We start from the raw sequence: 13,063 nt of genomic DNA on the forward strand, positions 1-13,063 counted from the left end.
TAACTGCTGAGAATTGGTTTCCTGGCTCAGAAATGTCATTAACTTACTATGCTAATGCAGAGGGTAGGAATCAAAGTGATTGTCATTTGAAAATAGTAATTATGATTGAGCAATGATGCAGATTTGATTATTCCTTGATATTTAAAACATTAAAGAGCAAGCAGCCGATATATAATTAATGAACAAATGCCTATTCTTAGCCTTCTGTTTAAAAGGCTTTCTCTCAATATGGATGTCAAGGTATCTTGTGAAAACTATAGCAGTGAAGTTGGATTCTTTGCAGGTAAACACGCATTTTTTGGAAGGATATATGGAAGAGTGAATAGAAAATGCCTGAAACAGAATCTTAATTGTTTTACAGCAATTTCTTTTAAAAAAATGCATTCAGGTTATTTTAAAAGTATTTCCTTAAACATAACGTACTTTAATTACATTGAAAATAGGTTGGTAATTTTTACATGAATTTCTTTTTGAAAATAACAGTGATGAATATTCATTAATGATCTTACTTTAATGTTGATTCAAAAAGTTTTGCATTTCATTAAATGTGCAATTGAATCATAAAACAATGGTAACTGTAACTGTCTTTTCAATAGAATTGGTAAGCTAAGCATTGAAAGGTACTGTTGGATGTCTGGAATTGAACCAGTTGCTTAAAAGTTTCTGAGAAATGCTCAAAGGCATTAGATCCAAAAGATTCTACCAACCAATGGTTTCATGTTCCTTTTCAACCGAGAACAGCTTTGCATTAAGTTTTAGATGTCACAAGAAGGAGAAAACAACAATGTTAAAATAAGTCAATAGCTTATTTCCTTTTACATTTTGTGTCCACTTGAAATAATACCAAGTAATTGAACAGTTGTGCCTATTCCTGAATAGCAAACAACTTAAATTGTGTGTCTCCTCTGAGCTTCTTATTTGGTAAAATTTTCTGCAATTTAATTTGGTACTTGCCATTTTCTTTAACCCATTTTATCAAACAAATATCTGTGTACCAAATCTGCAAAACTATCAATTCCGTTAATGTTTAAATCTTTCAACAGAAAGCAAATAATGTCATTACCCATTTAAGTTTAAAATAACAATGACAAAGCAAATAACCCACATTTCAAATGTTTAATTCAAATTCCAGTGTTGTCGTAGAGATTTGAAAGAAGCAGAAATACAGAAGTAATACAGTACAGATATCCTTGAATGCAATCTCAGTCCTGGTGCTTTTGCTAATTGTTCCTACCACACTGAAGATAGATAAGGTTTCAGAACAGGTTTGAGCTTCTTGACAGGATGTTTCTCTTGTGGGGAAATTTAGAACAGTGGGGCTTCTTTGTGTACGATAGAGATGAAGAGGAATTTCTTATCTTGGAGAGTTGTGAATCTTGAGATTTATATAACCTGAATATCTTCAAGGCCAACTTAAAAGTTTTGGTCACAACACAAGAGACTGGAATGTGGAGCAAAAAGAATTACTACTGGAGAAACTAAATGGGTCAGGTAGCATCTGTGGATAGAAATAAAAATTGACATTTCTTGTCAGCATTCTGCATCAGCATTGAGAATGTGAAGGGGAGACAGACACTATAATGAGCTGAGAGGGAAGGGGGAGGCATGACAGGACTGAGAATGTAAAGGGGAGCTCGCCTGTAAAAGTGGTTTTGGAAGCAGGTTCTACTGGAACCTTCCAGAGGGAAATGAGTAAATACATGCTGAGGAAAAATATGCAAAGCTGCAGAGAAGGGGCTGGAGATGAAACTTGTGAACTATCTGGAAGAAAGCTGGCAAGGAGAAGATGAGCTTACAAGTTTCCTTCTGTCCCATAGCTATTTAATTATTCTAGAAAAACAGTGAACAAAATCAAGTGGCAACACCAGTGGTCAAAGTAAGGAAAAAATATAAAATGGTAAAATTAAAGGTGGTCTATTTTAACACGCAGCATTCACAAGATGAATGAATTAACGACACTAAAGGAGGTAAGTGGGTGGGGTCTAAATGCCACAATAAAACATAGCCATACAATGACCAAGGTTGTTTCGTGATAGACATGAAAAAAAGGAGCCAGTATGTTGTCATTAATAAGGGATGAGATCAGTATCATTATGAGATGCGAACTTGTTTGGACTGATTATGAAAACTGTGGTTGAGCTATAAAACAGGAAAAGGGCTGAAAATATGGATAGGCTTATCTCTAAGCCAGCAAATAGTGCTTGTCATATTGATCGCAACAAAAATCTGAAGTTGGAAATTCATATAACAGGGTAATACATTAATTATAGGGAATACACTGAATATTGGAAGATAAATTCAGAGAATATATCACAAACAAGATGGATTTCTGGATCCAAATGCTGAGTAACCAAGAAGGCAAAAAGTTATGTTTAGTCTCATTTTGTGCTATTAGAATGAATTCATTGATATTTTGAAAAAGACCAAATAAATTAACTCACGTTTGAAGAATGAAACTTACAGATGGATGTAGAGAGATGGTTTTCAGTAGCCCAGGAGTCTAGAACCAAGGTTCACAGTTAAGGGTTAGGGAATTTACCCCGGGAATGGCAAATCTTTGAAACTGTATCGGAAGGTCCAAAGACTCATGGACTGAGCTCATTCATTAAGGGAGTCAGTTGATATGGTAAGAGTTCTGGAAGATAAGCAAGTTTGAAGGTCAGAAATTATCTTGGCCAGCCACCATCCTGGACAAAGCAGCTGGTTAATTGGCAGCTCATCAACCACCCTAAACATTCATTCCCTCCATTGCTCATGAAGAGTTGCTGCACAATGTACCATCTACAAAATGCACCGCCATTAGTCATCCAGGCTACATTGAGAGCATTATTCAAACCCATGATCTCTAATGGCAGATAGACAAGGGTGGTGGGAGAAGGTGTGCATGGGAACACCACTACTTCAGTTTCATATCCAAGCCTGACTTGGAAATAGATAGCCAAATCTTCATCTTTGTTTGGTCTAAATCCTGGAACTCCTGCCAACAATGCATGAGAGTACACATGATAGGATACTACTGTTCAAATGTGCTGCTCACCCCCTTCTCAAGCCAATTAGGGATGGGAAATAAATGATGACCTTACCTGCAACATCCACATCCCAAAAAAGGTCAAAAAACTACCATTAAGATGGAGAAATGTCCATGCAGGTTTGGTTTAGGTGTGGGGTATGAACCACTTGAATTTACTACCCTGGCTATGGAGGCTTGTCATGGTCTTGTTGAAGGGTGCATGCTATTCCTGTTGTGCTCTTAAATACACAATACAGGAGGGATGGCATAATTCAAGTGAGTGTTGATGTTGGATGTACATTTCTCCCTTCTGACATAACTCATAGTGCAAGGATATGGCATGGAAGCCACATTAGGACCAATTCAAGAAACTGATGTTTGATGAATGACATTTATGCTATATATATTCAAGTGAATGAGATAGACAACAGACTCGCCAAGGCAAATAGCGCCTTTGGAAGACTACACAAAAGAGTCTGGAAAAACAACCAACTGAAAAACCTCACAAAGATAAGCGTATACAGAGCCGTTGTCATACCCACACTCCTGTTCGGCTCCGAATCATGGGTCCTCTACCGGCACCACCTACGGCTCCTAGAACACTTCCACCAGCGTTGTCTCCGCTCCATCCTCAACATCCATTGGAGCGCTTACACCCCTATCGTCGAAGTACTCGAGATGGCAGAGGTCGACAGCATCGAGTCCACGCTGCTGAAGATCCAGCTGCGCTGGATGGGTCACGTCTCCAGAATAGAGGACCATCGCCTTCCCAAGATCGTGTTATATGGCGAGCTCTCCACTGGCCACCGTGACAGAGGTGCACCAAAGAAAAGGTACAAGGACTGCCTAAAGAAATCTCTTGGTGCCTGCCACATTGACCACCGCCAGTGGGCTGATAACGCCTCAAACTGTGCATCTTGGCGCCTCACAGTTTGGCGGGCAGCAACCTCCTTTGAAGAAGACCGCAGAGCCCACCTCACTGACAAAAGGCAAAGGAGGAAAAACCCAACACCCAACCCCAACCAACCAATTTTCCCTTGCAACCGCTGCAATCGTGTCTGCCTGTCCCGCATCGGACTTGTCAGCCACAAACGAGCCTGCAGCTGACGTGGACTTTTTACCCCCTCCATAAATCTTCGTCCGCGAAGCCAAGCCAAAGAAGAAGATATTCAAGTGGGGGAAGAGAGTAGAAGGAAAGATTATAAAATTGGGTGATGCAGAGAGACAGAACCCTGACTCAATTGCTTCTATAATCAAGAAGTGAGTTTATTCAGACTGATAAGATGGAAGAATCCCTTGTAGCTATAACTATTTTGTAGAAGTGTTAGTAAGTCTGAGAGAACATTGTCGATTTGTGCATATTGGTAAATGGCATTAAAAAATACAGAGTGAAAAAAGAATTGTATTTTTGCATATGTTGTTGAACCTGAAAAAGCTGATCTTAACCTTAGAGCTCTACTTCTGAACTGATAGTCTCTGATTGGTTGATACAAAAAAAGTTTTTGAATCCCCAGTATGGTGTTTACCTCAGTAAGTAAAAAAAACTCTGGAAAAAAATGGGCCATCTGAACTATTCACTAAATATCTTCATATTATTATCTATTATATTACACTAAATATGTTTATCATGTTTTGGAACCTTGCAGAAATGCTCTCTACACTTGTGATATTGCTGCCAGTTTTGGCTTGGAGAATACAAGCTCAAAATGGAACCATTTCTGCAGATATAAATTTTACGCCAATTGATCTGGTTGAATTTGGATCAAGTGAAAATCAGTCTGAAGATGTTACAACAGTCACTTCCTCAGAATTTGAGACCACTTCACCTGATATATTGAGAACCAGTCAAAGAGGATTTCAAGTGAATGAAGCAAGTACCCTAATTACTGTACCACGACCACAAGTGGCAACTCTTCTAAATGATGGAAGCTCTGAAGTTGGACAAACTTCTTTTTCAGAACTAGATGTTAATGGTAATGGCATTAGTCATCTTGAATTAACACATTTTAAAAAGCCTATTTTAAGAAGAACATGACAAATCTCCCTCTGATGATGAACACCTTTATGTTTCATGAGAATTCCAAAATGAGAAATAACATTTCTCTTTTTTAGTTCAATTGCAAAGCATTTTATCCAATAATATGTTCATAAAATTACAGGGCAGGGCACTAATAATGGAAAACTAAATTATTATTTCTGCTATTTTTAAAAAAAACAGTAGACTGAAGATGAATTGTGTGAAGGAATGAAACATTTAATTCTCATGATGTTCCAATTTATCTGAAGACGAAATCTATTTTGTTTTAATACCTTTACTTACAAATTACATGTTTAAGTTTATTGGTAACCTTATAGCTGCTTCAGATAGGAGGGCTCTTCCATAACCAATTTAACAGTTTAACTGTAATATTCATTCAGCTGCATAAATAAAAGGGCAAGATCCAATGATAGAGTATGGAGCTACCATGAAGAAAAGATCATTTGGCAGAAAGCAAGAGCAGCATGCAAGGACTGTTGTGGGGTTCATTTGGAAGGCTGCTAGCTGAAGGGAAGGAACTGTCTTTAAGCCGCTTGGTGTGTGATTTCACACTCTTGAGCCTGGGGTGGGAGGAAGGAGATGAGAGTGTGTGTCTGGGGTGTGATGGGTCCTTCAGTATGTAGGCTGCCTTCCCTGAGCAGCGGGAAATGTAGATGCAGGCTCTAGGGGGGAGGGAGGTTTACTATCTTTGGCAGCTTCTTTCAATCTTAAGCATTCAGCAAATATGCTATTGATGGCACATGCTGCATATGTCTAGTCAGGACCAGGATCCTCTCAGTTCAAGAATGGCTGGAATTACTGCACTACTGAGGTAGAGAGGACTATAGTGTAAGAAAATAAGGAGAGATAAGAGAATGAAGAATGAGGTAATCAATGAGTATTCGAAAAGGAAGAAATAAAGGTAAAGGAAGGATCACAGGTGGGACAATGGGTTAAGAGGCAAGAATAAGTAGCAGGTTGCCCAGATTATTTCTTCCTCTATGTTAGATGAAACCACTTTCATCTGAGTCCATAAAGAGGAAGTGATGATGAGGAGAATAAAAAACAATGAAGGAGAGACCGAAAAAGGAAATGTAAAGGTTTTGGCCAGTTTGAATGATGGCGGACAGAGAACCTGTGTTCTAACTCATGGCTTGATTCACTCAGGACTGGTTCTAGAAGCTCATTTCAATTGACTACATGCCAATATCAAAAGGAAAATGATCCAATTGAATTTGAGTTACTGCCTTGGTGACAAAACTTGGGAGTTCCTAAATTGAATTGAGAAGGGTTTACTGGAGGCAACCGAAAGAATAGAATGGATTTGTTAATGTTTGTTGGATAACAATTATCAGGAAGCACTGCAAGAACAGCTCCTGTTGCATAACCCCCGCAGCCTGCATTCGATCCTGACCTCGAAAACTGACTACGTGCAATTTGCAAACTCTTCATGTGGTTTCCCCCTGGTGTTCCCATTTTCCGCCACAAGACGTACTGGTAGATTAATTGGCCACTTTAAATTATCCCTTGGGTGGGTGATAGAGGTTAATTAAGGGGTAGTTGACAGGCACAGGAGAGAGAATAGGTTACAGGGAGATAAGTAGGGGAATGGGACTGATAGGAATATTCTAATCATAAACAATATTACAAATACAAGGAACCATGTCTTCACTCATAGACACACCTCATTCCTCAGCAGAAAATGGATACACTGGAGCCTAATTTATATTCCTTTCATTTCATTTTATAATTTGTGACCATAATAAAATTTACTCTTGTTTACTATAGTTTTTTATAATTCATTACAATTTCTTTATTTTCCTATTTTTCATTGCACTTATTTTGTATTGAGAAAATAACAATCAACCTATGAATTCTCTGTTTACATTTAGGGTGACAAATAACTCAATAATTGACTAATAGGTCTATTTGTGTGTGTCTACTTTCTACTGAAGGAATTCATTTTTAACAAGTTTGTCCTCTATATTGTTTTCAGGCTTATCTGACATTAGTAATGAAAACACTTCTACTGACATATCAAATGAGATTCCAGAATTAGAAGACAATAGACAGAACGATTCTGGTGAAATGAAAATCCCAGGCCAAATGAACAATCCTGCTAACTGTTGTTCTCTGGGGTCAAGGGATGAAGGATCAGATGAAGGATCAGATGAAGATTCAGATGAAGATTCAGATGAAGGATCAGATGAAGATTCAGATGAAGGATCAGATGAAAGAAGCAACAGGAATTCGAGAAAAAAATACAGTCATTCTGGAGACAGATCACGGTTCCGTGATAAACGTGAAGCAACGAGCAGCACTGGGTTTCCTGATTCATTAAGAGAAAAAAATTCCGAGGATGAAATACCAGTTACTGATGGGATAAACAGAATGACTAATCAACCAGAAATAACCCAGGTTTCAATTCCTGAAGGTGTAAAAAATGAGTCGACAGTTCTGCAGGCATTTTCTGTTGGACTATTAGGTCAATTCCATATTCTTTCAAATGGGATTCCGATTCAGTTTCAAACAATTTTCTTTAATGAAGGTCAATTGTATAATACAAGTTCAGGAAAATTTATTGCTGAAATTAGTGGCATCTATTCATTTACCTATAGTGCAATATTCTCAGTTAAACCAATAAGAATTGTTTTAATTGTTAATGGTGCCCCTTTCATTAATAATTTTGAAGGCCTGTGGAGAGGAAACACTAATCAGGCTTCTGCATCTCTGATCTTGCGTCTCAGACATGGGGATGAAATCTGGTTTGAATTTGTCAATAGTGTTAAAAAGGGAAAACAAAACATAATGTTTACCTTTTCGGGATTTCTACTGTCTGATTAAATGCACACCGATAGCTCATATCTTATTTGGAATATACTTAGATAGTTATATTCTCTGTCATCTTTATAATAGATCACTAAATGGAATGTTGCTTAGACATAAAACATATCAATTATTACTGATCTGTTTTATACATATTTCTTTCTCTCTGAATAAATTGAATATTGTCAGAATAAAAATATTTGATTAGCAATACTTTAAAGATGAGACATGTGTTTTCTTGTCTAATGATTGAAAGAAACACTCAATTTATAGAAGACATCAAAAATGTGAATCAATTATGGCCAGAATCCACAAACTATAGTGACCAAGTATTTGGTTTCTAAAGGGAAACTTGTTGATAAAAGACAGCTTCATTCTCAGAAGTGGATTTTCCAAAAATTAAATCTTGCCTTATTGTTTAGGTGGATGAAGTGGAATAAAGGTGAAGGGAAGAGAGTCACACATTATAATGAGGTTAAAAAGTTAAACTGTAGCTAAGTTGAAATGATCTACAAATGAGCTTGCTATCAATACTTTTCAGTACAAAGCTTCTGACTCTCAATTAATCAAGTATTAAAAATAAAATCAAAGTACACAAATCTGCTAAATTTTTTTTTGACCAAATCAAAAATATGAATGGAGTAAAACTGACCATTGTGATTCAGTCATTTTTGAGCAGACTGTTCCAATGGGCTCTCTCTCTATAAGTGCTGGAGAACTGCCACTGCTCTGAATTCCAGGACTTCAAAATTCATTCACATAACACATGGAAATTCCAGATTTGTTGGCACAAATTTGGTGAAATGTCATTACTTATGCATAAAATTGCAGAGGCTTTTCCACAAGAATAGTCAACAATTGAATCATGGGAATGGACACAATAGCAAAAAACAACATACTTCCGTAACACATCCTTGTTAATCAACTTTACATTTTATTTTACTTGGATTTATTATAGTTAGAGGTGAGTAAAATCTTTGTAACTGCCTAAACATTTTTGGTTTGGTTAAATGAGTGATTCAAATTTATTACTGACTCAAATTCAATTTCTAATAATTCCTTTCAAGACTAAAGAACTCGAAGATAGCAGCACAGGTAGATAGGGTGGTAAAGGTGGCATACCAGATGCTGGCCTTCAATAACCAGTGTATGAAATATAAAAGCAGGGAAGTTAAAGAATGGTTTTATAAAATATTGGCAAGACTACATCATAGAAGGGACAATTTGTTCTTGAGAGGGTGCAGAGGAGATGCACTTGGATCTTGCCAGTGACGGAGCATTATGAGGAGAGCACGGATAAACTGGGTTTGATTTGCTTGGAGCTGAGGGGGGAGCCTGATGGGGATATATAATAAATAGATCCAAATAAATAAGAGGATGAAAATAAACAAACCATGGAGATAAATGAGACAATGTATGCTGGAATCTAGAGTGTAAAACAAACTGATGGAAGAACTCAATGGTTGAGTACCAGCTGGGAGAAAGGATTTGTTAGCCCCCTAATGCAGGGCCTTGACCTGAAATGTCAGTAGTTCATCTCCCCCGACAGATGCTGCTTAATTGCAAGATCTTTTTTGAATCACAAAGGCAGCTACAGATCAAGTACTGGTAAATGGGATCATATAGATGGGTTTTTGATGGATTGCATGGATATTGTGAGCTGAAGGACCTGTATCTGGGAGGTTGTACTTCATGGCTCAAAGAAGAACTGTTTCGCAATATAGTGTAATTCTTTATTGTGATTAATAGCAACCAATGATTTACATTCGATAACACGTGTTTGATAAAATGGCTTTACATTTTGCAAAGGCAGCATTTATATCCAGGTTTAAATAAGAAATATTAATGCATGTGAACAGGAATTCAAAAATGTAATTAGGTATAAAAAGATTCATTATTACAAGCAATATTCACCCATAAATTTACAGAGGGAAAATTGGATGTATTCTGATGTCAGTAATTTCTGTCAGTCAATACCATTCATTTATCTAAACATGTAGAATTTGATTATGCTCTAGATGTACCCTTCATTAAGATTAATATCATGTCAATTTTTCAATGTTCACACCTTCAATTAAAATTCATCTCTCACTCTGCAAACCTATTTCTAATCATACAATTCTACCCATCATCACTCCAAGACAAATTGACATCTTTCAAACCTCCATCTCTTTCACAAAGGCCACAACTTTTGGACTTGCCATTAATATGACAGTGTATGGATTAATGCAAAATATGATAGACATATGGCCACTTGAGTAAATAAAACCTGGAATTTTGCCATGGGAACAGTGGCAATTCAGAATTGAATTTTGCTTTCAAACAGGTGGAGGCATGCACTATTACAGGCCAAGAATGTTGGACAATGTCCCAGACATCTCTGAGAATATTACCAACTTATTGTAGCACATGAATCAACATGTAGATGATTTAAAGAAAATCGGGGTGGACATGCATAATTATTACACCAATCCCATTGGGCAATAGTTTGAAACATATTGGATCCACTAGCTTGAAAAAGCATTTATCATTTTATTAGCTATTCTTCTTGTAGTAACCTTGCTTTGCAGTCTAGGTAAATGTGCTTTTCTCCAGCTCACTAGTATTCAATTATACATTACATTCAATGGAATGAGGATGTAAGTTTTAAAATGTTAGACAGAGAGAGAGGGAGACTAACTGCATTCCATTCTCTTGTTTATAATTCCACAAGGCTCAGGCCAATTATGAACTCCGTATTTGGCAATGGCAACAAAAGACACAAGGTCATGACCCTGGTTAATGAATCCAAAGAGAATTCTAAGAATTCTTTTTGTATATTCTGGAAAAATGGAAGTTTGTCTGTATAAATATGTAACCTATGAGGCAGACTTTCTTGTGCGGGACTAGCTGCTTATAGCAGTGCTTCTTGCTGTAATGGCATTCTCACACTTTGCAAAGTGAAATTAAAAGGTTTGTAGTTGTATTCATGTCTGTTTATCAAGCAACTCATGCCCACTTTGATACTTTTGTACATTGATTCAGAAAACCTTCCTGAACACATTTGACAAACTCCAAGCAATCCAGCCCTTTTACAGTATAAGAGTCTCAAGTCAATATGTGGAAAGTTAAAATCTCCTACTATCACAACTTTATGTTTCCTGCAGCTGTCTCCTATCTCTCTACAAATTTGCTCCTCCAATTCTTGTTATTGGGTGGACTTTAATGTAATCCCATTAGTGTTATACCTTTCCTGTTCCTCAGATTCGCCCATATGGCCTCAGTAGACAAGCCCTCTGGTTTGCCCTGTCTGAGCACAACTGTGATATTTTCCATAATGAGCAACGTCCTTCCTCCCTCTTTCACCCCTCCCACTCTATCATGTCTGAAACAATGGAAGCTCAGAACAGTGAGCTGCCAGACCTGCCCCCTCTTGCAACCAAGTTTCACTAATGACCCAAATGTCATAATTCCATGTGCCAATCCACACTCTCATCTTATCTGCCTTTCCTACAATACTCCCTGAAATTGATGAACCTGAGAACATTTCCACAATGTACAACCCTTTAATTCCTGACTTTATATTCAGTCTTCACATCATCTTTTTCCTCCCCTACTCCACTGTCTGCTCTGTCATTCTGATTCTCAACCCCTGCAAATCTTGTTTAAACCTCCAGAGCACCACACGCAAACCTTCCTACAAGGACATTAGTCACCCTTCAGTTCAGCTGCAAACCTTCCCATCAGAACAGGTCCCAGCATCCCTGGAAGGGTGCCCAGAGATCCAGAAACCTGAAGCCCTCTCTCCTGCACCATTTATTTTTCTGAAATTGAAAAAAATTCAAAATTCTTATCCAGTGGCTTGGAATCGAGAGCTGCCTGAGTTTTGGATGATTCAGCCTTCTCTCTTATTTAGTATGTGAGATGTTGAATTAGTGGGAGCTAGAGGAGGGTAGGCCCACAGAGTGAACCCATCCTTAGAGGAGGCCCTGAAGATGAGTGAGTGGAGCTGTATGAACATTTGGCCTTGGAGTGGGGTTGATGATTGTGATTGGAGCATTCAGGGAGCTTCTGGCCTTGGAAGGAGGGAGAAGGTGGAAGGGGACTTTCTTCCCTTCTTGCTCCTCCCTCCCATGGGCATGTTCAGCAATTGAACATGTACAGTCACATTGGTTAATAAAGTCTTTTTTATTACTTTTCATTCCTTTCTTAACTAATCAAGATTTAGTTGTTTATTAAGGTTATTTTTCAAAGGTCAAGTTTCAGGTTCCAATTTATTATCATCTGATTGCATAAGTATAACTGGATGAAACAGCATTCTTAGGTCCTCAGTGTAAAAACATGCAGACAAACACAGACATAGGACACATACATACAAACAAACGGTTCAATGCAGTGTGTATATATAAATCTTCTTTGGCTTGGCTTCGCGGACGAAGATTTATGGAGGGGGTAAAAAGTCCACGTCAGCTGCAGGCTCGTTTGTGGCTGACAAGTCCGATGCGGGACAGGCAGACACGGTTGCAGCGGTTGCAGGGGAAAATTGGTTGGTTGGGGTTGGGTGTTAAACAAATAGCATGGTCTTGGAGGGTTTGCCTGAGCTGTTCATTCACCTCACTACCAGTGGGAAGAATCTATTTCTCATCCTGGCTCTCTGCTACCCTTGTTTCTCTTTCCCGACTGGAGAGGCTGGAAGATGCGCTGGGCGGATAGGGTTGAACTGCAGCGGAGCCCACACCCTGAGTCCAAGGAGAATCTTGCCACGGGCAGGCACCCACCTTGAAGCTCCTGCTCACAGTGTGCAAAGCATCGCATTCACGGCGACTTTAGAAAACGGACTCCAGATTAAGTAAAATTTAAAGGCAACATCTCTCGCATTGGAGGAAACCCTGGTGCTGAACATCTTGCCAACAGCCAAGCTCTGCACAACGATCTAAATTTAATGTAACACTTTAGCATCTCAATACAAGGTCGACGAATATGTAATTATATTTGACTATACACCATTAAACTCTGCAAGAATAACAACGGCACGTTTATATCCCCGAGGCTTGGGGAAGGTCCCTGTCTGTACTCTGCCTCCGAAGACACCAAATGGATTTGATACGCGACATGCGCCTTTGTTTCAGTAGAAGGAAATTTGCGGCAATATGAAATCAACCATAAAACGGGGGGAGGGAACAAATCCAGGAATTGGGGCCATTCGAGCTTCCTTTGATGAGAACGATGTA

General features: G+C 38.3%; 1 protein-coding gene across 1 annotated transcript; it reads left to right on the forward strand.

The window, feature by feature from the left end:
- The first annotated feature begins 248 nt into the window (after positions 1-248).
- Positions 249-8,066, forward strand: LOC138743024 (otolin-1-like). Its single transcript, XM_069897869.1, has 3 exons — positions 249-283; positions 4,657-4,983; positions 7,024-8,066. The coding sequence occupies exons 2-3, from the start codon at positions 4,659-4,661 to the stop codon at positions 7,869-7,871; spliced, it is 1,173 nt and encodes a 390-aa protein (XP_069753970.1). The 5' UTR covers positions 249-283; positions 4,657-4,658; the 3' UTR covers positions 7,872-8,066.
- Positions 8,067-13,063: the final 4,997 nt, after the last annotated feature.

This window comes from Narcine bancroftii, chromosome 9 (assembly GCF_036971445.1).
Source record: "Narcine bancroftii isolate sNarBan1 chromosome 9, sNarBan1.hap1, whole genome shotgun sequence".
NCBI classification, from domain to species: Eukaryota; Metazoa; Chordata; class Chondrichthyes; order Torpediniformes; family Narcinidae; genus Narcine; species Narcine bancroftii.